General features: G+C 55.2%; 1 protein-coding gene across 4 annotated transcripts; it reads left to right on the top strand.

Annotated features, from left to right (window-relative positions):
• Window positions 1-266: 266 nt before the first annotated feature.
• OGDHL (oxoglutarate dehydrogenase like) lies at window positions 267-27,169 on the top strand. Of its 4 annotated transcripts, none has more exons than XM_027530673.1 (23): window positions 267-361; window positions 3,588-3,792; window positions 5,557-5,727; window positions 9,339-9,441; window positions 9,869-9,984; window positions 10,132-10,286; window positions 10,986-11,132; window positions 12,846-12,936; window positions 15,361-15,540; window positions 15,689-15,817; window positions 16,694-16,873; window positions 17,144-17,296; window positions 18,015-18,117; window positions 18,245-18,373; window positions 19,398-19,548; window positions 21,120-21,247; window positions 22,124-22,302; window positions 23,683-23,754; window positions 23,874-23,999; window positions 24,107-24,179; window positions 25,407-25,570; window positions 25,755-25,909; window positions 26,422-27,169. In XM_027530673.1, the coding sequence occupies exons 2-23, from the start codon at window positions 3,589-3,591 to the stop codon at window positions 26,543-26,545; spliced, it is 3,033 nt and encodes a 1,010-aa protein (XP_027386474.1). In that variant the 5' UTR covers window positions 267-361; window position 3,588; the 3' UTR covers window positions 26,546-27,169. The 4 variants fall into 4 exon arrangements, with proteins under 4 accessions (XP_027386474.1, XP_027386476.1, XP_027386473.1 ...); XM_027530675.1 differs by lacking the exon at window positions 267-361 and adding an exon at window positions 368-453 and having other exon boundaries at window positions 17,216-17,296; XM_027530672.1 differs by lacking the exon at window positions 267-361 and adding an exon at window positions 368-453.
• The last annotated feature ends 613 nt before the right edge of the window (window positions 27,170-27,782 follow it).

Genomic DNA, 27,782 nt, shown 5'->3' with positions numbered 1-27,782 from the left:
GCACTTAATATGCCTTATCTCATCTTTTCTTCAAAATAACCCTAAGACTGGGACTTTTAAAAGTATCGTTTTACAAACGACAAAACGGAAACTATCCTTCCATACGCAAACCGTCGTTTATCTTCTGGTTCACTCTCCTTAGTGTTCGAACGAAGACATTGGGGTTCAGGGGCTCAGCAGAGTGCCAAGTTTCCCAGACCAATGGGATCCTCTCTTCCTGGCCCCGGCAGCTTTCCTGTCTGGGCCTTCAGCACCGCGGACAGCGCCGGCGGGGCAGGGCTGGGCGGGGCGTCCTCAAATACGTCAAGACGCGTGGAGTCTCCCAGGCGCTCAGCCCACGTCGCCGCGTCTCGTGACCCAGGTAATTGGTACCTTGCGCTACGCATCATCTGCTCGCAGCCCCCTGACCCGCAGCCTCTGGATCGCGCTGCCGCGCCGACCCCCACCGGCCGGGTGAGCGCGGCGGCCCCTCCCTTCCAGGTCCCTGCGCCTCCTCTCCTCTTGCTGTCTCTCGGGCCTCCCCTCCGGTCCTCTCTCTCGGGTCCTGGGGCGCCGCAGCCCGGAGCCGGGGCCCCGTGAGGCGGGAGGAGTGAGCGTGACCTTGGCTCCGTCTTTGGCTGGCTGCGGCCTCCCCAAGGACACCCCCCAGCCCTTCGCGTTCATCCAACCCTGCGAGAGCAGTTCTTGTGAAACGTTTTGCGTAAAGGAGCGAAACTCTACCGGTGGGGTTTTAGACATCAGCATTTGGTCTCTAGCCCAAGACTGCAGACTGTCCACGCCTTTCGTGGCCTGGGGAGGGGCCTACTGCCCTTCCCTTCCTGAAGGAACCTGGGCTGCGGAGAACATCGCTGGGGATAGGGATGGTATAGCGTCATGTGCTTGGTGGGACAGGCAGGCAGCTTCGAAGTCTCAGGACCTCGTGGGGGGAGGCGGGAGGTGGGCAGGGCCCTTATATACGGCTTTAAGCGCGGTTTCTGCTCACAAATGGGGCAACTGAGGCCCTGAGAGAGGCAAGACTGGCCTCAGGTCAGGCCCTGAGAGAGGCAGCCAGCCTGAGAACTGCTTCTCCATCTCTCAGGGAAATGTGGGGGATGAGACGAGGTCCCAGCAGGGTACCATGATGCCCATCCCTGCATCCCCTCCCCACATATCCTGTAGCATGTTAGGACAGGCCCCTTTTACCTTTGTCCTTTTCCCTCCCCTGGGCTTTCATTCAGGCCCTCCAGCTCTGCCAAGGAAATAAGCACACCCCCTTTCTGCCCTGCTTCCTACCACAGGGTCTGCCTCCTTGACCTTCTCTTGGGTTCAGTAAACTAAGGTTGGGACTTGTTCCTGAGAAAAGGCCACCCAGCTCCCAGAACAGGGTGCCATAGTAGGCCGACAGGAGGGTGAGTCTAGGCTCTGCTGCTGCCCAGCTTCCCCAGGTCTGGGGAAGGATCTGTTAACTGATCTCTACAATGGGCATATTGCAGAGCAGTCCTCAGCGAGGCAGCCCAGATAGGGGCTTATGTGAAAGAGGCTTGGTAACCAGGGATTCTGCAGTTGTTCTGGGAGTGGGGAAGGGGATGGTACTGACTTTGTCCTTAGGGAGGAGACCACCAAGACCGGTCCAGAGCAACCTGCCTGTTAGTCCACTGGAGGCTGAGCTGGGCTCTTCCCTTTCACCTGAGTGGGCAGGGCAGGCTGGGACTTTGACTGCAGATACTGAGGTTGACTCTGTGCCCAGAACCTCCAGGGCTCCTGTATCCCCAAGCCCCGCTGGGGTTGGGGCAGGGGTGGTTGGCTGGTTGCCCTCCTGTCAGGCTGGGTGAAGGCCGCAGCAATGTGCCATGGCTTTCCTGATTACTCAGTATTTGTAAAACACAGTGTTCCTGCGCTGGGCTGGGCAGGACACAGGCAGGCTCATCCCTGCCCCTGCCCCCCTCACCCCCCGCCCCAGGCCATCCCATCTCCCAGTGGGAGTGGTTGCTGGCAGGAGCAGCTCTGTGTTTACACATGACTGGGCAGTGAGGGGGGCACGGGCTCGGGAACCACAGGGCCCCACCGCTCGCCAGCTTAGCCTTGCTGAACCTCTGTTTCTGTATTTGTAAAATGGGACGATAGAGTGCCCACCTCTTGAGACTGTTGAAAGGGATGGAGGAGCCCAGTGCCTGCCCCCAGGTCAGTGCTCGCTCACTCTGCTCTTATTCTCATTCCCACATGGGTATCTTGCCGTCAGGCTTTCTTGCCTTAGGGTGCAGATGTTAGAGTTTCCGCATTGGGTTGTTTAGCGTTTTCTGATGTTCCGGGCCGGTAGCACCTAGGCCCTATGGCCATCTGGGCAGGGGCAGCACCCCTGTATTTGCCCAGGTCTCAGGGGCTATTAGAGATTGAGAAGGGGTTGGCACCCTGACCCTCTGACCGCAGATCTCAGACCTTGAGGCCCCACCCAACACCTGGAGGGTGCCACTCCAGGAAGAGCCAGCCCCTGGCAACCCTCGCTAAAGCCTAGTGCCACTGGGCTGGTGGGGCGGGACAGGCCGCTGAGCGTGTGGAAAGGGAGCTTCCGGCGCCTGGGACTCAGGTTCCGGCTGAACCCATCTCCTTCCTCCCTGCAGTGCAGTGCATTTTTGCTTTTAAATTTTCCTTTGTTTGGACTTGCCCTGAGGAGCCCACTGTCCCTCACTCAAGGAGACCGCCCTCCCCTTCCCTTGCCTCCTGTAAGTTTGGAGGGAAAAGCGGAGGAGATGGGCTAGGAGGGCTGTGCCCTGCCCTGCCTTGGAACATGACTCCTTGTAAAATAGAAGGTCCAGCCAGCTGTTTCTGGAGACTTGGTTGAACTGGTGGGGAGGGGAGTGCCCTGTGGGCTGGGCACACCTGGCCCCAGGGGCATTGACTTCCGGCCAAGCCAGGCAGGGAGGTACACTTTCTGAGACTGAGAAGCCTGCATGGCCCCTGGTGGTGTGGCTCTGGTGCTACCGCCCACTCACAGGCTGGGATTCTCTGGTCAGAAGGGCATCAGCAAGTGTTCAGAGGGAGCTGTTCTGTGTTCGGGCAGTGCTGGGGAAGAGAAGGGAGCTCTGCTTACAGTTGTTTTGGAGGGCATTATGAAGGAACAGAGGTTCTAAGAGGAGGCTCTTCTCTTAGAATCTCTGTCTTCTGGGCTGGGGGGAAGGAAGGCCCCCCACCCCACCCCGCCATATAGACATAGACTCCTGAAAGCCTATTGTTCATACATTTTTCCTGGGGAAGAGCGGGTGGCTTAGTGGGGTCAAGGGAAGTCACTCGTCACTTTTGGTCACAATGACCGGAGATCCAGCAGTGCCATGGGCCTTGAGATAGTACAGCTCAGCCAGACCCCTTTCTTCTGGCGTTTTCCTGACCAGGCATGGTGCACCGAGTCCTTGAAGGACTTCCCTGCCTGAGTTCCAGGGTGGCTAGGGGGCCTGGCCAATTGTCTCTCTCACCAGGGACTTGTCTTGTACTACCTAGCCCAGGGTCACCTGCCCAGTAAGCCCACTAAATGCCGTGTGAATGGACAAGTGGCTGCCAGAGCCTCCTTCCATCCTGGTCCTGTGGCTTGTTTCTCTCTTATTGCCTGTGTCCAGGATGAGTCAGCTGAGGCTGCTGCCATCCCGGCTTGGGACACAGGCCTCAAGGCTCCTGGCCCCACATGGAGTCCAGAGGTTCAGCTGGTGCAGCAGGTCATCTGGGCCACTAGCTCCCTTCGCAAGCAGCAGAGCTGGAGGTGGTTCCAGTTATATGGAGGAGATGTACTTCGCCTGGTTGGAAAACCCCCAGAGTGTTCACAAGGTTGGTACCCCTCTATGTGGGGGAGAAGGTCCTGAGGGCTGTGGAGGGGGCAGTGGGGAGAAGCAACTTGCCTGCTGAGTGACCCTGGGTAAGTTTCTTTGCCTCTGAGGTCCACCATGTCTTCGTTTGTGAAAGAGTTGGTCCTCATATTAGGAGAGGAAAGCTCATTGCTCTGCTGTTGCGGAACCAGCCAGTGGTCGGGGGTCTGGCTTGAGACGCCCAGATGATGCCCTGCTCAGACACCCTGTTTCTGAGAGCTGCCCTTCCCCTCTGTCATGCTGCACTGTGTCCAGGTAGCCCCTGTCGTGTTGTTAGGAGTGTGAGTGTTTATATGTATATATTGAGCCGGTGGAATAAGTACACACTGATGGTAAAAAAATAATAATAATGAAAATGAAAAAGTAAAATCAGCTGCCAGGGCAAAAGTAGAAAGTGAAGCTGCTCTCTGTCCATTCACAGTCCTCAAAGGAAAGTCATACATTCACATGACTCAAGACAAAAAGTATTAAGTTCTACAGTGAAAAGCCTTCCTCCCATTCCATCTGCTCAACTCCTAGCTGTCTGGTCCCCAGTCTATTCTTAATTTCTTCTGTATCTATTCAGATTTTCTTTAGATAAACTTATTGCAAACATAATTCTGGATTTCCCTCACCTTTACACAAATAAATGACATGCAGTGTCCACCGTTTTGCCACAGGCTTTTTCCATTCAGCATGCATCTCTAAGATTTTCAGTGTCAGCACCTTAAGAGCCTCGTTTTTTCCCCAGCTGCGTAGTATTCCACTGTTTGGATGGATGGGCCACACGCATCCCCAAGGACGGGCATCTGGCTCACCTCCAGCCTTGGCTGCCACGCCTGGCGCTGTACTGCGTCATCTTGTGTGTTCATCACCTCAGGAGTGTGCAGCTCACCATGGGATAAATTCCACAAAGTGGAGTTGCTGGGTCAGAGGGCGTCTGGACACATAATTTTGATGGATGCTGCCCAGTTGCTTCCCACAGGGTGTGTGCCATCTTATTCTCCCACCAGTACCGTGTGAGAGGATGCCAAGGAAAGCTCTTCCACGTGTGTTCTGCTGCGACACAGAGGTGCTGGTGCATTTGTCCATCTGCTTTTGGTTTCTGCATAAAGAGTAGCAAACCATGCATCCTCTTCTGTTTTGTTCCTTTACAACATATCTTGTCAATATTCCACAGCCATAATAATAGATGCATCTTTTTTTAAAAATACTACATAATTTTCCAGAATCTAAATTTACCATTTATTTAAATGGTTTCATATTGATCACCACTTAGATTGTTTTTATGCTGCCATTTTTATAAACTCTCCTGCGGGGAACGTCCTTGTACCTGTAGGCACACACCGGTCCAAGTACATCTGTAGAATCAATTGCTGGCAGTGGAATTTCTGGTTCAGAAGATACATACATTGAAAGTGTTGAGGACCTGCCTGCCAGATTGTCCTCTACAAAGGCTGCCTCTAACCCCAGTGTGTGAGGGCATGTTTCCCCCAGGGATAGAAGTCTCTTTCATGCCTGAAGCCCCTTGATCACAACTTATAACTCCCCTGCCAGCCCTCTACCAAGCTGGGTCCTGGAGAGATCTGAGCTCTGGATGGGGGCCTGGGCTGGTTGAGAGGGATCTCTGGACAGGGTCTTAGGAAGGTCCTGAGAGCTATGGTGATGAAGGAAGACCATGTCCCCTGGGGTCCCAACTACTCTCAGTCCCTAACTGGGCTGTTTTCTTGTTTCTGCCCCCGTCCAGTCCTGGGACAGCTTCTTCCGGAAAGCCAGTGAGGAAGCCTCTTACAGCCTGGCTCAGCCCCAGCCCCTTTCTGTCGTCTCTGAAAAGAGACTGGCAGCATCCAGCCGGACCAAGACTAGTAAACTGGTGGAAGACCACCTGGCTGTGCAGTCCCTGATCCGGGCCTACCAGGTGAGTGACTGGGAGGGTGCAGGCTCCTGGGTGGGGCAGGCGCTGATAACAAGAAGACTGGCTCAGCTCCGCGCCACCTCGGAGCCCTTCTCCGAGCCCTCTGTGGGTGGCTCTGACTCCCCCTCCTGCTCTTTGCCACATTACCATTCACATCACTTGCCATCTCCCTTCATTTTTTGTGCAGACTGGTTTGTTTGTTTGTGGTCTTTCTCATGGAGTGTTATCTATCTCCCACAGCACTGTGCCCCAGTACCTGGGGGGTACTTAGTGAGTGATCAGTTTCAGTGAGTGTTGAATGAAAGATGAATACACTGATCCTTGTTAATGTCCGTTTTCTCCTCTTGACTGGGCATTCCAAGAGGACAAGGCTGATGTCCAGCAGGTGCTTAACTAGTGTGTGTGGAACTAACGAATGAATAAATGAATAGTTCATTAAGCAGCTCTCCCACCCATCAGTTGCTCTGTCCTGGAGACTTAGGCTCCCTGTGGCTGGGTTCCCAGGCTCGGCCCCCGCTATGTCAGAGAGTCCTGATGATATTCCCTATTCTTGGTCTTGACTCAACAGTACTAATTGGAGGGCTGTTCTGGGTGTTCACTCCATAAAAATGTAATCATTTAGGATCTCTCTGGGAATTGGCAGCCGAAGGTATTTCATAAGAGAAACTTGTCTTGAAGACATGCAGAAGGAAGGGTAAGGGCATCCTGGCAGAGACTTGGTGGGAGGGTGTCGCACAAGCCGCTGCAGGAACTCGGGGGGAGAGGGAGGCCTTAGCAAATGGAAAGGGCACCTTGCCCCTGAATGAGGCATTCTGTGTGGGTTGGCAGCTGCCCACCCAGGGCGTGCCAGCTGTGCTGGGGCAGAATAGGGACAGTCCACAGGATCAGGCTCCCCTATTGGCCTCAGAACCCGTGGATCGTGGGCCACTTGGGAGCAAACAGCATTGGTTGTAATGATGTTTGTCTTGGCTGGGTAAGAGGCAGGAAGCTATCTAACTGTTGACTTTGAAAAAGAAGAACAAGGAATATAAAACTTTGTATGAAATATAAGGTATCATTCACAGTGCGGCCTGAGGGCCTTGTCTTCCAAGCATAGTCTCAGTTCTGCAGCAGGTCTGTGGTCTTTCGTTGTCTGAGATCACAGCACCAGGGTCCTTCCAGCAGGTTGGTCTCTGGATTCAGGAAGGTTACCTTGTACTGGCTTGATAAAAATCTGCCTGATGGTGAGTACTTACTTATGGGGTGGGCTGCAGCACCTCACAGGCCAGCTTGGGGCTGAGCTCTGGTTTGACTCACCTGCATACAGCACTGAAAAAAAAACCCAAGCTGCTGCTTATTTGCAAACATATAGAATGTAGAAGAATCGTGTCTCAAACCCTCAAGCCCATCATTACAGGGCCACTCTTGTTTCATCTTACCCACCTCCGGCTCCACCCCCAGGCCACTGATTATTTTGAAGCAAATCCCAGATGTCATTTCATTTCATTCATTGAACGTTTCAGCATGTATTTCCAGAGATAAAGTCTCCTTTAAAACTTTACAAATATACATAATGGCATTATCACTGCTAAAAATAGTAATAATCTTTAATGTCATCAGATACCCAATTGGTATTCATTTGTGCCTGTTTGTCTTAGGATGTCTTTTTTTTGCTTATTTGAATTGAGATTCAGATAAAGCCACCGGTTGTGATGTTGACATGGCTCTTAAGCTCTTGTTCTCCGCTCCGCAGGTCCTTCTGCGTTTCTTTTGTGCTCCTTGTTTGTCCTGTAGAGTTTTCTCGAGTCTGGATGTTGCTGATTGCATCCGCATGGTATCACTTTGTCTGATCCTTTGCCCCATGTAATTTCTGTAAAGTGGTGGTTATATCTAGGTGCTTGACCCAACATAGATTTGATTTCTTTGTTGCAAATCAGCTTCCTGGTGGTGATGGCACTTCATCAGTTAGTAGCTAAGGACGATAATTTCCTGGATGCATTAAGTCATTAGGAGCCGTAAAAGTGGTGATAGTCTAATTCTGTCTTTGTTTGGTACCTGGAATATTTCCGTGGGGAGGAATTTTCCTTTGTTAGCTCCATTTGGCCTCAAGTACAAATTATACAGGGAAGGTAGGATCAGTGCTTGATTTTTTTCCCTTTTATTGATGGATTTTCAAAATTATGATTTGGTTCCCTAGCATCTTCCAAATATGGCAAATAAAGGTTTTTCTTCTTTTTCTTAGTATGATATGAATGCATGGATTTAAACACATTTGATGAGTTTCAGTCTGCTACAGATATTCTCCTTGTTGTTGCTCAAAATGTGTCCTTATTCCCAGCCTCAGTGGTGTTTGGTAGGATAAGATGATTTGAGCTCATCTTGTATATTTCTAATAAGCCAGTTCTCCAGGGGGTGAGGGAGTATTTGCTGTTATTGGTCTGGTCATGACTTTTGGGTTCTTTTGATGGTTAGAGACAGGAAATACGTAGTTTTTTTTAAAGATACCATACTTTATAGGTTTGTACTGATGCTTCTATACACGTCAAATATAGGACTTAAGGTTTGTCTTTGACCTCATCAATCTTATATCACCATCTCCTTTTAAAAATATCAAAAGTAGAGGTTCTCAAAGATGCAATACAATGACTTATTTGATTTTTCTCATAATCCATACATGACAAGGTAAGAATACAATTCTAGTACTACCACTGCTGGTTGGTAATATAAATGAATTTATGATCTTTTTATTTCTGCAGTCCTGTTTGCCTTTGGGGAGCATTCTGTTAGTCAATTGAAATAGTTCCTCTCTATATAGTTATGCCACAAAATGGATGCATTAATTCATTTATCTTACTTTCAATTTTTAAAACTTAATTTTGTTTTTAAAAAATTTATTTATTGTTTAATTGAAGGATAATTGCTTTACAGAATTCTTAATTTTGTTTTATAGTGATATAAAATATTTATAAGATTCCAAAAGCAAGATATAGTCTTAAAAGTCTAGCTTCTAGCCCTGACACTCTGCCCTATTTTGTCCTTTCCCTGTAGGTAATAATTTTTCTTATTTTTTGGTTTTATTATTTTACTACGTATTGTTCTAATGCACACATTTATTTGTAGATATTCAAATAGATACAAATATATGCAAGTGCATATATTTACTTTTGTCTTTCCTTTCTTAGATGATAGGTAGTTTATCACAAACATTTTTATGTAATTTGCTTTTTTGCTTAAGAATATTTTGTGGAGACAATCTCATTGTAGCAGTTAGGAATTTTCCTCATTCCTTTGAGCAACTCTGTGCCCGCATGAATTTCCCATATCCATTTGTCAGCGTCCTGCTGATGGACATTTGGGAAGTTTTAGAATTTTGCAATTACTAATAGTACCATGGTAATTATTTTTGTGTATGCGTTCTTTCCTGTTTCTGAAAACTGCACCATGTACTTTTAAACCGAGTTGAGCTCCTGCCACCTCAGTTGCTGTGCTGGGGTTTCACAGGCCTGCTAAGGCCTGGGTGCTGGGAGTGTGGAAACTTGAAATTCTGAAGCCGGAAGTGAGGGGCCCAGAGTCTCGGTCTTGGTGGGGTCTGCCCGGCTGTGCCCCACTCTGCCTGGGCCTTTCCTCCTCTCCAGATCCGGGGCCACCATGTGGCCCAGCTGGACCCCCTGGGCATCCTGGATGCGGACCTGGACTCCTTCGTGCCCTCAGACTTAATCACCACCGTCGATAAACTCGGTGAGAATCAACACCCTCTCCTGTTGCCCTGGCAACGCGAGCCAGCTGATGCCTGTGCCTAGAGAGGGCACTGAGCCTGCGGTGCCCCTGGGTCTCGGGTCTCAGCCATCAGCCTGAGAGGCTTTCTTCTGACCCTCGCCCATCTATGCGTCGGGTCCCTGCAAGGGAGGGCTCTCCATCCTCCCCAGCTGGTGCACCCACTCAGCAAGTTTGAGACACCTGTCCAGGCCCATCCTTGTGACGGCAAGCTCGGTTCTGACTCTCACGCCCTGTGCGCTGTGGACAGAGGGCCCTTGACCTTTAGGCTGGACATGGTGGGAGGGTGCTGGGGCACTGTTAGGAGGTCTAGGGATGCAGCTAGGCTCACCTGCGCCTCACCTCCCTTTCTCCTGTCTGCCGCCCTGACTCTGCCCCACCGGCCTCCCAGCCTTCTACGACCTGCAGGAGGCTGATCTGGATAAGGAGTTCCAGCTGCCCACAACCACTTTTATTGGAGGCTCCGAAAACACCCTTTCTCTGCGGGAGATCATAAGGCGCCTGGAGGTGAGCACGGGCAGGCGTGTCGGGCACACCTGATGAAGCTCTCCAGCGTGCCTTAGAGGGAGGGAGGGCACTGCCTTTCCTGTTCCAGACCCCGAGGCTGTCCGTCGTCTTCCTGGCTCCTCATGGAGTGCTCCCCTGTCCCCACAGAGCACATACTGCCAGCACATTGGTCTGGAGTTCATGTTCATCAACGATGTTGAGCAGTGCCAGTGGATCCGGCAGAAGTTCGAGAGCCCGGGCGTGATGCAGTTCTCCAGCGAGGAGAAGCGGACCCTGCTAGCCCGGCTAGTGCGCTCCATGAGGTCGGGCCCCCAGCACCTCCCTGGAAGCCCCAGTGGCTGGGGGGCCTGCTCCAGCGCTGTCTGAGACATCCCAAGCCCTAGCTGATGAGGAGGTACCTGGCAAGTGAAGGCAGGACTGGGTGGGGCTCCAGGAGATCATGACACTGAACGAGGATGGAAGTGACATAAGGATGTCCCTGCGTGGAGTGAGTGTAGCAGGGACTTCCTGCAGGTAGGGCAGAGCTGGACTTCTGTGAAGCTGGGTCTGCCTAGGACCGTGGGGCCCTGGAGGAGCCCCTGACCCAGCTGCTGGGAATAAAGTGGCTCCCTGAGAAGTGACGTGTGGGCTGGAATTTGAATTGAGCCATGAGGAGGTCTTTGGAACATGATGAGAGGGCTCCAGGGCACCTGTGTGCTGGAGGGCAGCGAGCCGAGAAGAGTGGAATGGCTAGTGGCAGTAGTTTGACTGGAAGGGGAAGAGAAGGTGGTTACTGGGAATGGGTGCAGCCAGAGGCTTCTGGTTAAGCTGGGAGGAGCCTCAGCCTCCCCCAGACCTATGCTCCTTGCTGGTGGGGCATCATGGTGTCTGTGCCAGGCCCTGGACTGTGCAGAGAGATGTGACTTCGTAGCTTCCTCTGTCCTGGCCCCCTACTCCAAGCCCTCAGGAATAGCCCCCACAAGCCCCTGCCTCACCACCCTTATCTTCCCCTCCCCAAGCAGGTTTGAAGACTTCCTGGCCAGGAAGTGGTCTTCAGAGAAGCGGTTTGGCCTGGAGGGCTGTGAGGTCATGATCCCGGCCCTGAAGACTATCATCGACAAATCCAGTGAGATGGGGATCGAGAACGTCATCCTGGGGATGCCCCACAGGTGGGTCCTCCCTGCCTCAGCCTTGTGCTTCTGAGATAGATGTGAGGCTTTGAAAGTCAGAGTAGGGGTGGTGTTGGGACCTGGGGGTAGAGGCAAAGGGGTCTGGAAAGTTCTGAGTCCCTGGGCCCTGGCTTGCTCATCACAGGAAGAGCTGAGTGTGTGGCCAAAGCCTCTGGAACCGGGTTCTCTTGGGCTCAGTTTCTCTCTCACCACACTGCCACCATCCCCAGCAGTACTGAGATGACAGAAGGGGCTATGTCATGCTACTTGAGGTTCCTGTGGAGTGGCACAGCCCAGGAAAGTGAGGGCAGAGCCTGGACACGTGGGCCTGGGTTGGCCTCACCTGGTGGGAGGTCTCTGAGGTCAGCTGACGCCTCTTTCCCTGGCTGCTAGCTGACCACTCATTTCCCTGGGACCGTGATAAAGACTTGGAAGGTTGGCCTGGCCACTGGGCAGTTACCTCTGAGCTGGAGCCTGTGGGATAATGAGGAATGCAGCCAAGGTGGCCAGGGGTCCTGCTGAATGGGCAGGGACAGGACATGCTGTCTGTCTGAAGGGCAAAGCCTCGGTATTTCCCATGCCCATTTCCAGCCGCTCACAGGGGGCCAGTACCCTACTGCTTCAGCACTGGGGCATCACGATGAAGTGTGAGGAGGGTCCCCATCCATGGGCTGGCCTGCCAGGAGTCCAGGCTTTGTCTCACAGGCCCTGTGCCCTGGAGGGAGCAGAGAGGACCCCGTGGTTTCAGGACGGCATGGCTTCAGTAGAACCGTGGGGGGTGGGGAGAGAATGGTGCTGGGCCGTCGGGCAGCTCTGAGGCTTTGTGATGGCGCTGCATGGGCTCCTGGCCTGAGGAGGCTTCTCGGATCGGAGGACTGCCCTTGGCCAAGCCTCCATGGTTGAGAAAGGGCCTCTTAGACTTGAGGGCTTTCCCCAAAGGGGCTGAGGGGTGTTCATCTGGTTCCTGTGTCCACACAGCCCTCCCTCCACAGAACAAGAGAGAAGCCCACCGGAAGAGGGCTGCCCTTCTGTCACAGGGCCCTGTGGGGCTGGAGGTCACACCAGAGTATGTGCAGACCTAGGGCTGGCGTCTGCTGCTGGGCTGTGGGAAGCGAGTTCTGAGTCACGCCTTGTGCCTGCCTCAGGCTGGTGTCCACCCTTGATTATATTGCCCCATGGTGGGAAGTTCAGGCTGGACTGGAGAATCCCTGGACCTAGCTGCTTCCCCACAGCCCCCCTGGACGCCCCCTCCCACCCACCAGACCTAAGCTCGTCTGGACAGGTCCTCTGGTGACTCCTAAGGGCAGAAATGTCACCTCTTCTGTATCCTGCTCCAAGATGCTGCTAGGCTGGGCTGGGGAGCCGTGTGGGAGTGGTTGCGTTGCGTTAGCAGGTTGGGGTCAAGATTCTGGGTTGGGCTCAGCTTTGGGGTCAGGGAGGGGGTGAGTGGACACTCGGCCATGAGGCTGGGTGGCTCCCTGCTCGTGAAGGCCTCCTGAGTCTGAGGTGTGTGGGTGTCTGCTGGCCAGGGACAGCTGGCCAGCCAGAGCTGCTCACATGCCTTGCAGATTGAGACAGGGTCAGAGGGCTGGGGTCCCAGGGCCCACGCTGTTCCTGCTGGGTCCTAGGTGGGCAGGGAGCATGGTTGTGCTGGGGTGTATGGAGGGAGGTGGCCTCTGTGCCAGGTGAGAGCCCTGTCCCCTCTGGCCCCAGGGGCAGGCTGAATGTGCTGGCCAACGTTATTCGCAAGGACCTGGAGCAGATCTTCTGCCAGTTTGATCCCAAGCTGGAGGCGGCGGATGAGGTGGGTGCCAAGTGTGGGCACCAGAGCCCCTGGAGAGCTGGGTATTTGGGAGATGGGCAGCCATGTAGAAGAGTGGGAGAAGGGCCGGGGTGTCAGTGTGAGGCTCCTCAGGTGCTTTGGAGCCAAGTGCTCTGATCTCGGATAACTAGGAGAATCCCTGGATGATCTGGGCCAACCTGCTCTCTCCAGCCAGGGAAACAGGCCCAGAGAGGTGCAGGGGAGTGCCTGAAGTTACTCAGTTCAGCCCCTGTGGCTGTGTCTCTGTGCCCAGAGTCCTGTCTGCCTGCCCCTAAGGACTCCTCACTCGCTTGTTTGCCCAGCACAGTGTTGGGAGGTCAGGACAGTTTCCTGTGCCCACTGATGAGCAGAGGGTACAGCTTTCCACCCTCACCCACTTCCTGGTATGTTTTCATGTCATGTAGGCCGCGTATCCCATGATTTTGTGCGTGCTGGGCCCTCAGCCACGTTGCCGTCTTCTCTTCCTCTCGCTGTCTCTTTCACGTCCTGCCCGTCACCCCGTCTGATGGCTCTCCTGGTCCTCCAGGCAGGACAGCTGTCTGTGCCTCCTGTGTGCTCCCTTTGCCTGAAGAACTGTGTCTGCTCTGGCCTTTTCCAGGGGCGGGGGGGTGGTGTGTGTGTGTGTGTGTGTGTGTCTCTTTTCCCATCCAGGCTGGTAGCAAGGTGAGGGCAGGGACCTTACCCCGAAGCCTCAGCACCCAGCACTGGAGGATGCTTTGTTAAAATGAGCCACGTTAAATGACTGCTCTAGAGCCATCCAGCACGTTAGACCAGAGTGGGACTAGAATCCACGTCTGCTGGCTCCCAACTCGCGCTCTTCCCACCATCCATCCAGCACGTTAGACCAGAGCGGGACCAGAATCCACGTCTGCTGGCTCCCAACTCGCACTCTTCCCACCACCGTGTTCACTTTGCTCAGGCACCTTTGTTCTCTGAGTCTCACTTTGCTTTCCTGTAAAATGGGGATAAAAATTCCTGGTCCCAGAATAGGTTGTGAGCAATTACAGATGACGTGAGTGAACTGTAAAACCTGGCCAAAGAGCTCTTTAAACAAGTTTACTTTTTTCTTAATTGAAAAAACAATGTGAGCATCATTTGAAGAAAAGATTCATAGTGAGAGTAAGTTTCCCTTCTGAGGCTGCTTTCCTGCTCCCCGGAGGCTGTGCTGTGGTCAGTTTTCATGTTAAGGTGGAACATTCCAGAAATGCGCCACGCAATGCAAATGCATGTAGGCGTCCAGCACAGCTTTGTTTGTAAGAGGCCAGGGGAGCAGCTCGAGATGCCGCTGGGCACCTTGCCGTTTTCCCTTAGTGAGCCACCACAACACGCCAAACTCCTGGGCTTCTAATGCCCCTCTGGTTTCCACTGTCTCTTGTTGACGAGCATTAGGTGGTGGGATGAGTGTTTTTGCACACATGTGTGTGCATTTCTAGATAGTGTCTGAGAAATGTCGTGGCTGAAGCTGAGGAGGCAGGACTGAATGGCCCTCCAAACAGCTTGCAGACAGCGGCGAGTCTGCCTGCTGCGAGTCCCAGGCCACGCCCCGCTTCCCTTACTCCATCCAGCCTTTCCATCTTTGCCAATGTGATAGGTCCAGAAGTGACTGCATTTGAACAGATTTCTCTGCTATGAATGTGAGTGTCTTCTCACATGTTTTTAAACCATGTATGCCTTTTCCTGTAAATTCCTTTTCCTGCCTTGTGCTTATTTTTCCCTGGGGTCTTGGTGAAAAGTGCTTTACGTATTGAAGGAGTTTGCCCTTTGCTTGCATTTGTGTGATAAATATTTTCCCAGCTTGATTTTCTTGCCCCCTAATACTGTGCGTGGATCTTCTTCCCCCTTGACAAACATATTAGGTTTTGGCCGTCTTATCCTCTGTGGCTTCTGAGGTTTGTATGTTGTTTGGAAAGCCTCCTCGCTCTAAGACCATCAAGTGTGTCATGTTTCCCTGCTACTGTGCTTTTATCTGTTGCGTGAACATTCTTGCTTGCTTTGGTGAAAGGACTTTAGTAGGGGTCCTGCTCCAGTGTTTTCCCAGAGGCCTGGCCCATGGTCTTAACTCCAGTTAAGAGCTGTCCTTCGTTTCTTGGCCTTCACTGTCGCTGGCCCCGTCCTGAGGCTGCCTTACCCGTCCCCAACTCTGCCATCATTCACGCGGAGAGTGTGGTTGCTGATAATGAGCAGGGGCTCTGATGAGGGATCACGACCCAGGGAACCTGCCGGCCGTTCTTAGAGCAGCTAGAGGACAAGCAGGGCGTGTGCCAGGGTTGGGGGAGGAATGCAGGGGTGAGTCAGGGACAGCACGACTTTCCCAGGGAGCAGACTCCAGGGGATGTCCCAGCCCCACTGTGGACTTGCATGTCTGGGATGGTGGGGACCTTCATCACAGGCCACCTCAACCTTCAGGGTTCCGGAGATGTCAAATATCACCTCGGCATGTACCACGAGCGGATCAATCGTGTCACGAACAGGAATATCACTCTGTCGCTCGTGGCCAACCCCTCCCACCTGGAAGCTGTGGACCCCGTGGTGCAGGGGAAGACGAAGGCGGAGCAGTTCTACCGCGGGGACGCCCAGGGCAAGAAGGTGAGCTCCTGGGCCCCGAGGACCTGGGTTCTGTGGGCCGGGCTCCTGAGGGGTGAGCTCCGAGGGGTAGACTCCAAGGTTCAGGGTTGGGGCTGGGCGGCACAGGCTGGAGCATGGGGGCCCTCCTGACTGATACCCTGTCCTGCAGGTCATGTCCATCCTGGTCCACGGGGATGCCGCCTTTGCTGGCCAGGGCGTGGTCTATGAGACCTTCCACCTGAGCGATCTGCCCTCTTACACCACCAACGGTACCGTGCATGTTGTCGTCAACAACCAGGTGAGGGCCAGGGCTGCATGCCGGCCTTGGCAGCGGTACCTGTTCCTGGTCCAGGCAGCACTCTGAGGAGAAGACAGGGATAGTCCTGCTTCTAAGCCCACTGCTCTGCCACTTAGCAGAGCGTGCCTTCAGCGAGGTGCCTGACCTCTCAGCCTTGGTTTCCTGGTCTGTGGAATGGGAGGAGTGTACATCTGTGTGTGTGTCTCTGTGTGTATCTATCTCTCTGTCCTTCTCTCCCCCATCCCCATGTATGTGTGCACACACACACATATATATGATAAAGCTGTAGGGATAGAGGAAGACGGGTACAACCATCACCTACCCCAGAGGCTGCACATATAAAATTAGATGCTGCCTTTAGCTCCATGTGACCCAGTCTTAGAACACGGCTCTCACAGCTTTTGCTTTTAAGGCAGCTGTGGTTAATGACAGCTCTTCTTCTGAACCTGTAAAGCCCTGGGTTAACGACTTTATTTGCATAGTCATTTAAGTCATTTAATCTTCACAGTATAACCCTGTGAGGTAGGAATTTAATGAGCCCTTTTAATCAATGAGGAGACCGAGGCTTTGGGAGTTTAAGTGCCTGGCCCAAGGTTGTATAGTTAGTAATTGGTGAGACTGGGTTTTATCCCAACTTGGGCTCCCTGCTCCCACTGTATACAAACGATTGCAGGAGAAAGAGCGGGTGTGATTCGCCTGGTGGTGCTGCTGTCCCCGTGATTTCAAGGTCACCCACTGTTACCTGGTCATGTCCCCATCACCTCCTGGCCATGCCTGATGGACCTCAAGGCAAAGGCACCCCTTCCCCAGCTGCCAGACCCCCGGCCTTCTAGGCAGCTGTAGCTGTCCAGCTCTCAGTGCCTCCTGCTTCTGCAGATTGGCTTCACCACGGACCCCCGGATGGCCCGCTCCTCCCCGTACCCCACCGACGTGGCCCGCGTGGTCAATGCACCCATCTTCCATGTGAACGCAGACGACCCAGAGGCTGTGATATATGTGTGCAGCGTGGCAGCCGAGTGGAGGAACACCTTCAATAAAGACGTCGTGGTAGACCTGGTGGGTGAGGGGGGCCCCGGCTGCGTGGGCTCAGCTGTCCCTGCTGTGCCAAGCTTGCCAGGGCTGCAGCATCTTCAGCGGTCAGGGCTGGGCAGCAGGTTGGGTGCCACTGGGCGCAGTCTCTGCAGAGGCCTGGGGGTGGGCATTTGGTGGCGGGTGACCATGAGAGCTGCTGAGGTTTGAAGAGTGTGGCCGGCCAGGTGTGCCCCAGTGGCAGTGACTGTGTCAGCCACGCTGCCTGGGCGTGGGGACCCACCCTCTGCCCCGCAGGTCTGTTACCGCCGGCGTGGCCACAACGAGATGGACGAGCCCATGTTCACGCAGCCTCTCATGTACAAGCAGATCCACAGACAGGTGCCCGTGCTGAAGAAGTACGCGGACAAGCTCATCGCTGAGGGCACGGTCACCCTGCAGGAGTTTGAGGTGGGCCCCGTCAGCACCGTGCTGGAGCCGAGACTCTGAGGGGCTGCTGATGTTACCAGCCCAGGGCTGGGGGCTGGCGATAGCCCCAGTTATCCAGGGGGACAGAGGACCAAAGACACTTGGTGGGATTCAGTCAGTGTGGCGATGCAGGGAAGCCCACCCGAGGCAGGAGTCCAGGAAGGCTTCCTGTGGGAGGCGGCCCTGAGCCGGGTTGTCCCCAGTGTTCTCTGTGGATATGCTGGCCCTCCCTCTTTCAGGCGCTCCGAGAGCAAAGACCGTGAGTCTTTCCTGGGCTCCCACAAGTCCTTGCTGACTGCGATCCCATGGACTCTTTCCAGGATCCCCTGAACTCTGGGACTTTAAACTCTGGCCATAAGGTCCCTCTTGGGCTTCCTGGTAGCTCAGTTGGTAAAGGATCTGCCTGCAATGCAGGAGACCCGGGTTCGATTCCTGGGTTGGGAAGATCCCCTGGAGAAGGGAATGGCAACCCACTCCAGTATTCTTGCCTGGAGAATCCCATGAACAGAGGAATCTGGCGGACTACTGTCCATGGGGTCGCAAGAGTCGGACATGACTTATTGACTAAATCAAATCAATCAAGGTCCCTCTGGGTTAGGGGAAGACCATTCCTCTAGAATACGGTCAGAAGGACCAATCACTCAGCCTGTGACTGCCCAGGGCATCATTGCCTCAATCCAGGCCTTCACTCTTATTTCAGGAAGAAATCGCCAAATATGATCGGATCTGTGAGGAGGCGTATGGCAAGTCCAAGGATAAAAAAATCCTGCACATAAAGCACTGGCTTGACTCTCCCTGGCCTGGTGAGTGAGCGGCGTGTGGCTGAGAGCCCCCTGGGGCTGTGGGAGAGGCAGGCCTAGGGAGATGGGCTGGTCAGGGGAACTGAGGCCCCACCGCCTCCCCAAAGTCACAGAGTCTCTGCCCTCTCAGGCTTCTTCAACATGGATGGGGAGCCCAAGAGCATGACGTGCCCAGCCACAGGTGTTCCTGAGGACACGCTGACCCACATTGGTGAAGTGGCCAGCTCTGTGCCCCTGGAGGACTTTAAGATCCACGTGGGTGAGGTTTCTGTCTGGCATGGGCCACTGTCTCAGACATCAGGCCCCAAGGAAGTGGTGTCAGGAGTCAGGGAGGCCCAGCCTCATCCCTGCTTGGCTGTGGGCAGACCAGCTGAGCTCTCTGTGCTTCCCTCATGCCCATGAGGGATCTGTGATAATAACCCTTCAGGTGAACAGATGTGGGTGCCACGCTCCCCAGTGAGTGCCGCTCACAGGCCTCCACGGACACCTTGGGCTTCCCCAGTGCCTTTGTTAGGGGTACCCCTGGGTTAGACAGGAGGAGAGTAGGGGAAAAAAAGGCTTCCCGTGGAGGGGGCAGTTGGGTCTAGAATTCCGGGGGGCAAGTGGACAGATGATAGAGGGTGACCCTGGTCTAGTAGCTGGCCACTGGCTGTGCTTCTTGGCTGTAGCTGTTGTGGCCTCCACTCAGGCAGCCTGAAGAGCCCCTGTGGTGGTAGTGGGGCCCCCGTGCACCCTCTGAGCAGGCTGTGGGTGTTCCAAGAGGATTCCACCACTTCTGGGGCAAGCCCAGGTGTCCTGGGGCACCGGCTCTGTGTGCAGTCACGGCAGGTCTGTGTGGGTGTGGGGCCAACGGCAGGCCAGCCTGGGCCAGGAGCCTGGGCTCAGATCCAAGCACCTTCTGTATGAGGGAGAGTGAGTGACTTTCCTCTCCTGAGCCTGTCTTCTCATCTGAAAGGCAGTGAAAGTCAGTACCTGCGTTTCATTGGAGAAATGTGCCCTGCTCAGCGTGTGTGGCACGCGCGCGTGGCTGACGCTCACCTAGTGGCACCTCCTCCTTCCCGCGGGGACAGAGGCAGAGGGGACATACGTGCAGGCCAGCCTAGTGCATTGGCTGGGGTGGTGGGGCTGGAGGAGGGTCCCCTGCGCCCTGCCAGGCCCCTGGCTTGTGTGGGGGGGTACACAGTGAATATGCACACACCTGGTGCGGGGCCTGGGGACCATAGCTGTCCCAGGCGAGGTGGCCAAGCTCCTGCGCCCCTCAGGCTGGCCCTTCCCTCCCCCAGGCCTCTCTCGAATCCTGCGGGGCCGTGCAGACATGACCAGGAAGAGGACGGTGGACTGGGCGCTGGCAGAGTACATGGCCTTCGGCTCCCTGCTCAAGGAGGGCATCCACGTGCGGCTCAGTGGGCAGGACGTGGAGAGGGGCACGTTCAGGTGAGGCTAGGGGGCGGAGGAGCCCAAGCCCCGTGGGCATTAGCCTTGCCGCTGGGGAGAGCTGAGAGTTCGGCTGTGCTGGGGGTCTCTCAGTTGGCCCAGGGACTTTGGATGATCATTTCAATGAGGGCTAAGAGGAAAGCTTCTTAGAACTGATTTTTTTTTTTTTTTTTCAATCCCTGGCTGAGTGTTATGGTCTGGAGGAAAAACAGAAACCACCGGCCACCGTGCAGGAAAGACCCACTTTTGTTTTCCCGACACCCACTGGCAGGACAGCTGCCTCCACACGGCTCCAGTAACTTGTGGCAAATCAAGGACAGGTCCAGGGCCACTGGAAATTGGCACACATTGATCTATACATACTCCGTTAAATTCACTGGTGTCCTAATCACTGTTTCCTCATCAGCCTCCCAGGCTTGAAGGCTGGATATGTTTCAGGAATGACAGGTTAATAACTTGGCAATTCGAGTGATTGTTAACTCCAGTGTCCACAGATTGATTTGCTCATTGTGTGTTTTGCTGAACTTCCTCAAAGGATTTTCCTTGTCGGACCAGGTGCTACAATGAGCTGCATCCGTGCCTCACTGAGGAGACGCACATGGTATTTCTAGGCTCTGCCCTCATGGTCCACCATTCAAAACTAAGGAAGGAAAATCTCAGAGTCAGAAGGGATTAAAACAGTTGATTGGCTGTTTGAGCCCTTTGAATAGATCTGGAACACCTATGGTTCAGCAAATGGAGAACAGCTCAAAGAAATACTTATCAGATAGCCAGGCCATCTGAAAGCTCCTGGCCTCCTCTCTGCCCCATGGGGCCAGCATGCAGAGCTGACTGCTCTGCGTAAGCTCTTGGTTGATGTCAAGTCTTCTGGTCATCAATGGTCCTCAAGATCTTTGTTTCCCTTTGAACTACTGTCAAGCCCACTCCCCACTGCCGTCTTTCTTGTCTGCAGTTTAGAGTTCAGATGAGGACTTTACACTTGTTGGCTGTCCCCATCACATTCCCTCTGTTTGGGACCCCAGATGTTTGGGATCTCAACTCAGTCTCTGCCATGTTAGTGAGTCCTGGAGATGTGGCTTCCAGAATTCAGTAGACTGTCCGTGCCTCCCTCGTCCCTCATCACCGCTGGCCCTGTTCAGCCAGGGCTCAGGGGACCGCTCCGCGGCACCCTGTGTTGCACGTCAGTCCTCGTGAGGCTTGGCGTTCAGCCAGGGGCCCCTCCTTATGTGCTGCAGTTCCTGTCTCCTGTGATCCTGGGAGCTAGCAGGGTGGGCAGGGGGACAATGCCCCTGGAGTATGGCTTCCTAGGGCCTCAGGTTCTTTCTACCCAGGGCCTGGGAGGTTGGCATGGCTGGTCTCATGGGACCCTCCTTATGTAGGAAGCTGAGACTCTTCTGTCTGTGCTCCAAGACCCTCGGGGCGTGTGTGAGGCGGGTGCTGCTGGGAGGGGAGGCTGCCCAGAGGAGGGGCCGGATGGCCCTGGCTCTCCGCGGCGGCCGCCAGCCGGTGGGGCGCTGCAGGTGTCTTGGCCAGTCCGCCGCCTCCCACCGTTTCTTGGTCTGTCTCTCCAGCCACCGGCACCACGTTCTCCACGATCAGGACATCGACCGGAGGACGTGTGTCCCGATGAACCACCTGTGGCCTGACCAGGCCCCCTACACCGTGTGCAACAGCTCCCTCTCGGAGTACGGAGTCCTGGGTGGGTCAGAACTGCCTGCAGCTCAGAGAGGGTCTGGCCCCTCAGGGCATTTTGTCTTTGTTGTTTTGACCACGGTCTGGAGCTGGGAGAGGCTGAAGGAGCTTGGAGGCCCCCGGGTGGACCTGGCTCATGGGACAGCCCTGAGGGGCAGTGGTTGGGCGGCCTCCACCTGAGGCCACATCAGAGATGTGGTCCTGTCCCATCTGGCCCTCAGAGGGCCAGTTGAGGGTCAGTCTTGCCTGGATGGGGACTCTGGATACCAGAGCCTGTCCCTGGGTGGCATCAGTGGGCCCAGACAAAAACCCCATTGAATCCACTAGGGGCCACTGCTGCTGGCTGGCCCTGAGCCTCCTGGCCTGGCCACCTCCACATTCCTCACCTGCCTCGTCTTCTGCGCCACCGCACCCAGGGGCCCTGTCCTCAGGCTAGGCTCTTCCTAGGCTCTGGCTCCCCAGACTATACCCTCAACTCTCCCTTGGCTCAGCCTTTAGCTGCCCTGCTTCCTCTGAACCTGCCTCCTCCCGGAAGCAGGAACCCCCGATACTGGCCACTCCTGGGGAGCAGCCTCTGGGGCTGGCCCTGCGCCCCTGCTCATTTTGCAGGGCCTCCTCGGCAGGCGGCCCCTTCGGCCTCTGCGGGGATCTTTGGACTTGGCTGCTGGTCTAGCTAAGGCTGAAGCCAGCTGTATGCGAGGTCAGGGCTGAGGTTGGCATCTCTGGGCCTGTGGTCAGCTGCCCCATGGAGTCCCCGGATCTTCCGGCCTCCAGGGAAGGATGGGCAGGGCAGGCACGGTGGGTGAGGACGGGCTGGGCTGGCCGGAGCCCCAGCCCTTGGTGAGAGCGTGCGGCAGGCTCTACCGCTGTGTCTTCTGTTTAGGTTTCGAGCTGGGCTACGCCATGGCCAGCCCCAATGCCTTGGTCCTCTGGGAGGCTCAGTTTGGTGACTTCCACAACACGGCCCAGTGCATCATCGACCAGTTCATCAGCACGGGTCAGGCCAAGTGGGTGCGACACAATGGCATCGTGCTGCTGCTGCCCCATGGCATGGAGGGCATGGTGAGGGCCGCCGCAGGAGGGCGTGGCTGGCCTGGAAGAGGGTGGCTGGACCCTTGGCCACTTGCAGATTGAGGGGGTCGTGTGCCTTCCAGCCCCTGGGAACCACAGGACGCAGGGTGGGGCCTGCGTGGGTCTGTGTCAGCACCGCTGATGACACTACTGCTCTCGGTCAGAGACGGAACGGACGTGTCCGCGTGCCTGCTGTGTGCCAGCTCTCTTTAAAACCTCTGTGTAGCAACTCCTCCAATCCTTACAACAGCCTAAAGAGGCAGATCCTGTTCCCACTTGCCAGATAAGGAAGCTGAGACACAGAGAGGTAGAATAGCCTGCCTGAGGTCACACGGCCAGCCGCTGAGATTTGAACCTCTGTTGTTGGGGGGCCACATGTGGGGGAGAAGGAGGATATGCAGGTCATCAGGGGAGGGGAGGGAGGCGCATCGTGAGGTCCCACCCTGGTGGCTGTGTGGCCTGACCAGGTAGAGCATGGCCGGGGCTTGGTCACTGTCTGGCTGGAATGGATGTCCTGCTCAGCTTGGACTGGTCACACGTTCAGGGGTTGATCAGCACTGCTCAGAGCTAGGTCTCATGGTGCTGGGCACTTCCCATGCCATGTATTGTCGTGTGGCATCCTCACCAGATTGGTTCTGTTCCCGTTTCACATGCGAGGAGAGAAGTCCTGTGACTGCCCAAGGTCCCCCAGTTGTAGAGGAAGCTGGCTTCTCACCTTAGTTGTAGAGGAAGCTGGCTTCTCACCTTAGCCAGGCTGGGTGAGGAGCCGAGCTGGCCTGGCTGGTACCTGTGGCTGTGGGTCCGCGGGGCTTTGCCCCTAAGCGAGGGGCAGCCACCCCTGTCCCACGGGGAGCCAGCTTGGAGGACAGTGGGGTGTCCTGCTGTCTTATGGAGCGGAGCAGCCGCGTGGCTGAGGGGAGGAGGAGGAGGCAGACCTGGGTGTGCAGTGCCCCTTCTGACTGAGTAACCTTGAGGTTGCTTCTTAAAGTCTTCGCCCTTCACCTTCATCTACGTCACAGAGCTGCTTTCAGGGCAGAGAATGATGTGTGTGAGGCCTGTAGAACCATGTCCGGCACACAGGGAGCACTCAGCAAATGGTCACTGCTGCAAGGCAGAACGTTCTAGAGATAGAGCGTCTTGGCCTTTTCACTCTTCCTTCTGCCCTGTGTGCTCACACGGTTTGGCTCTGGCTGGACCCTCCTTCCTGCTCTTCCCACATTCCTTGCTTTTCCTATGGTTCAGATTCTGGAGTTAGGCATCTCCTCCAGAAGCGCTCTAGACCCTGCCCTGAGCCCCAGGTCCCCGTCTCTTGTGACAGACCCCTAATCCCCCGGAACTCTGGCCAGCCTGGCCATCTGGCATTTGTTCCAGGGCCCAGAGCACTCTTCAGCCAGGCCTGAGAGGTTCCTGCAGATGAGCAATGACGACTCAGATGCCTACCCTGTGAGTACTGCCCGCTCCCCGCCCCTCCCCAGGACAGGGCCACACGCTGCTACTCCTGGCAAGGCCAGGATATGGGTACCACAGGCAGGTCCCCTCCCAGCTGCACCCTGTCCCTCCAGGCATTCACCCAGGACTTTGAGGTGAGACAGCTCTACGACTGCAACTGGATCGTGGTTAACTGCTCCACGCCGGCCAGTTACTTCCACGTGCTGCGCCGGCAGATCCTGCTGCCCTTCCGCAAGCCGGTGAGCCACCCACCCTGGTCATCGCTGGGATAACGCAGGGGTCAAGGGCAGGGTGCCCTGGCTGAGTGGGGGCAGGCCGGCAGCCAGCCACCGTGTTTCCCTTCCAGCTGATCATCTTCACACCCAAATCTCTGCTGAGGCACCCAGAGGCCAAGTCCAGCTTTGACCAGATGGTATCTGGTATGTGCCTGGGCAGGTTGGGGAGGTGGCTGATGGGGGCCCATGGGGCAGCCTCTGTTTCTGTGGCTCTGTTGGCCCTGTAGCTTCTGACACAGTCCCTGCCAGCAGCTGGATTGGGAGGTTGGTGCAGCGGCCAGATGTCTGGGCCTGCCTAGGTCACTTGGGCTGAGAACCAGGCTCAGGAGCGTGCACTAGCTCCCTGTGGCTGCTCAGGAGGGCCGGCCTGGCTGCGCTGGAAGAGCTCAGAGGCTGGAGGTCTGCTGCAGCTCTGCTTGGTTCATGGGATGCTGAGTGTCAGTCATTCATCCATCATTCATGAGCCCAACAGGCATCACTCATGAGCCCAACAGGCATCACTGACCCTGGGCACCTGGCACCCCCTCCAAGAGCTCTCAGCCCTGGTGTTGGAACTGAGATGTGACCCAATAGAGGATGAAGGGGGCAAGTTTAGGGCCTTGAAGCTGGTCATAGCAGAGCTGTCTGGGAAAACGGTCCTGGGCTGTAGGGGAGGGGCGGGAGCTGGTCCGGGGACCTCAGTGGCGTGGGCAGGCGCTTGTTCTCACTTGCGCGTGTGAAGGCATCTCCTCAGATGCGGCCGGTGGCTGAGCCAGCAGTGCAGAGCCCTGGTGTTGGGCTGGACCGTGTGGGCTGAACACTCAGTGCTGGTGAACCCTCTGCCTCAGGGTCCTCACCTGGGATGCAGTGACCTCACAATAGCTTCCCTGCCACCTGGCATGAGATCAGGAAGGAAAAACCTGTGGGACTCTGCTGGGAGCTGGGCTCTGGGGCTGAGGGAGGAAGAACCATGCCAGGGTTTACTTTCCAGTTTGATGACTGGGGGAATTGAGTGTGCGCGGAAGGTGGGCATGACTGGCTGGAGAGCAGGTCTGGGACAGACAACACTTCTGTAGATGGGAATGTGATGTCACCTTCTCTGTCCTCCCCAGGGGCTCTGCCCATCAGCCCCCATCACTTTAAACTTGGTGCTCCCAGGGCTTTGCCCGTGGCTGCAGCTGCTGTCTCCACTCCTGTCCCCAGGACGTCTCAGGGTGTCCACTGTCTCCTGTTCTGTTGTTTGGCTCAGGAGGTTCATGTTGCAGATCTAAATCTGGGGCTTGACTCGGTGGCCAAGGAGAGCCTGGAGGAGCCAGGAGTGTGGACTTGATTCCCAGGCTGCTCTGGCCCCTCTGGGGGCCGACGCCCCATCCATGTCCTGTTGGTCCCCAGGAACCAGTTTCCAGCGGGTGATTCCTGAGGATGGGGCTGCGGCGCGGGCTCCTGGGCAGGTGCGGCGGCTCATCTTCTGCACGGGCAAGGTGTTCTATGACCTGGTGAAGGAGCGGAGCAGCCAGGGCCTGGACGAGCTTGTGGCCATCACACGCCTGGAGCAGGTGCACCTGGGCCCCTCGGCTGCTCAGCGTGGTGGGCAAGGCCCAATTGCCAGTCCCCTGGCTCTGGGCAGCGTGCCAGGGCTGGAGCCAGTGAGGAGGGTGGTGGCTGCTCTCTGGGGGGCCTGTCTGTGGGCAGACCCCCCTTCCCCTGGCTGTGACCTTCATTCTTCCTGCCCTGCCCCAGATCTCTCCGTTTCCTTTCGACCTGATCAAGCGAGAGGCAGAGAAGTACCCGGGCGTGGAGCTGGTGTGGTGTCAGGAGGAGCACAAGAACATGGGCTACTACGACTACATCAGCCCCCGCTTCATGACCGTCCTGGGCCGGGCGCGGCCCGTATGGTACAAGGCAGGGTGCAGGGGCTGCCCGCCACCCAGCGCTCGTGTCTGCCAGGGCCCCATCCTGGCCTGCCCTGGGTGCAGGGGCTGCCCGCCACCCAGCGCTCGTGTCTGCCACGGCCCCATCCTGGCCTGCCCTGCCCCATTTGCTGTGTGACCTGGCACTGGCCACTGCCCTTCTCCGGGCTGTATTGAAACCCGAGGAGTTGGGCCCCCTAGTCCCTGCTGGCTCTGTGACTGTCAGTGACAGAGCATCTTCCCCATTAGGGATCCTCTTCAATATGGCCGTATGGAGAGCAAACCTTTGTGTTTGTTCTGAGGCCAGAACTCAACTAGAGAACCTCCTGCATGTCTCACATCTCCTACCTTTGATCTTAGGCCACTGACTTAGCCCCTTGGAGCCTCAGGCTCTTCATTCCTGCAGCTGGGTGACGATAAGCATAGACCCCATGCGGTCCTAGGGTAGCCGCGAAGCCAGCCCAGCCCTTCCCCTGAGCTTCTCTCTCCTCCTCCAGGTATGTTGGCCGAGACCCAGCGGCTGCACCAGCCACGGGGAACAGGAACACTCATCTGGTGTCTCTGAAGAAGTTTCTGGATACTGCCTTCAATCTCCAGGCCTTTGAAGGCAAAACATTTTAGAGCCTGTCTGAGTCTTGCTGTGGGGTTTCCTGGGGACATGGGGGATGTTAGGGGTTGGCTGGCTGTGCTGCCCAGGAGAGAGACTGTCAGGAGCCCCAAGATAAAACCTACCCATATGGTGATTGAGGCCAAAATGCAGGTACCACCAGCTTCAGTATTAAGCCATCTTGGGCTTTGTGTTTATTTCAGAATCTCTTAGGGCTGAGAAGCCAGAGGTGTCTGATAGATGGGCTGTAGCTGTGGAGTGTTTCTCCAGCTGCCCTGGTCTCCAGGGTTTCATGTGGCTTGTCTGTCTGTGTCATTCACGTCTCTGCAGACAGCCAGCCAGCTACCGAGGAGCCCATGTCTTTGGTTTCTCTCCAGCCCGGCAGACTTGGCTGCTGCTCACGCTGTCCTTGTTCATCTGTAGATTGAACCACCGTTCTCTGTTGTGCTCTTAGAAATAGAGATTTTAGCAATGACAGCCGGGTGAAGCCAAACCATGGCAGGTGATTTATATGGGCTCTGTTTTATGGGGCTTGTCATAATGAGGTGTGTCAGCTTCTGTGTGAAATATGGTTATATTTACCGTGTACCAAAGTAGAAAACCAAATAACAGAGAAATTAAAAACTGCTTAACAGAGACTTCCTGCTGTCACTTCTTGTTGTAAAGTTGGGGGTGGGGCAGATGGATTAGGGAGGGTAGAGGATGGGAAGAAAGGAAGACTAAGCAGGAAGGGACAGATTCACCCTCCTGTGGGCAGATTTTCCTCTGAGCATCGGCAACGTTTACAGGTCTGTTGGCATCTCCACTCTTTAGCCTTTTGTTGGTTTTGCATCCCTGCAAAGATGCCAAGGAAGAAGCAGCACAGGAAGGATGTTTTACTTTCTACAAATCATTTATCCACTTATCCCTTCTCAGAGCACTTCTGTCTAGGCGCTGGGATCCAGGCTGAAACAAACACATGTCTTGGAGCACAGCAGGAAAGACGTTATAGACAGTTCAGTTGGCTCTCCATACCCATGGGTTCCACGTGGATCCAAGAATGGATCACAAATACTTGGGGAAAAAAATTCCAGAAAGTTCCTAAAAGCAAAATTGGGATTTGTCATGTGCCAGCTACTGTGTTACAGTGCATTTACATTGTATTTACAATGATTTCTTGGCATTTACACCTTACTGGGTATTGTAAGTAATCTAGAGATGATCTAAAGTATATGGGAGGATGTGTGTAAGTTACATGCAAACACTACACCA

Source organism: Bos indicus x Bos taurus, chromosome 28, assembly GCF_003369695.1.
Source record: "Bos indicus x Bos taurus breed Angus x Brahman F1 hybrid chromosome 28, Bos_hybrid_MaternalHap_v2.0, whole genome shotgun sequence".
Lineage (NCBI taxonomy): Eukaryota > Metazoa > Chordata > Mammalia > Artiodactyla > Bovidae > Bos > Bos indicus x Bos taurus.
Note: the sequence above shows the minus strand (reverse complement) of the source record. Positions and strands in the feature narration are given on the sequence as shown.

Excerpts from the sequence above, each read along its gene's own strand:
- OGDHL (XM_027530673.1), top strand. The coding sequence starts at position 3,589 with ATGAGTCAGCTGAGGCTGCTGCCATCCCGGCTTGGGACACAGGCCTCA. Across the intron at positions 25,571-25,754 it reads CCATCACACGCCTGGAGCAG|ATCTCTCCGTTTCCTTTCGA; the intron begins GTGCACCTGGGC and ends GCCCTGCCCCAG. Across the intron at positions 25,910-26,421 it reads GGCCGGGCGCGGCCCGTATG|GTATGTTGGCCGAGACCCAG; the intron begins GTACAAGGCAGG and ends CTCCTCCTCCAG.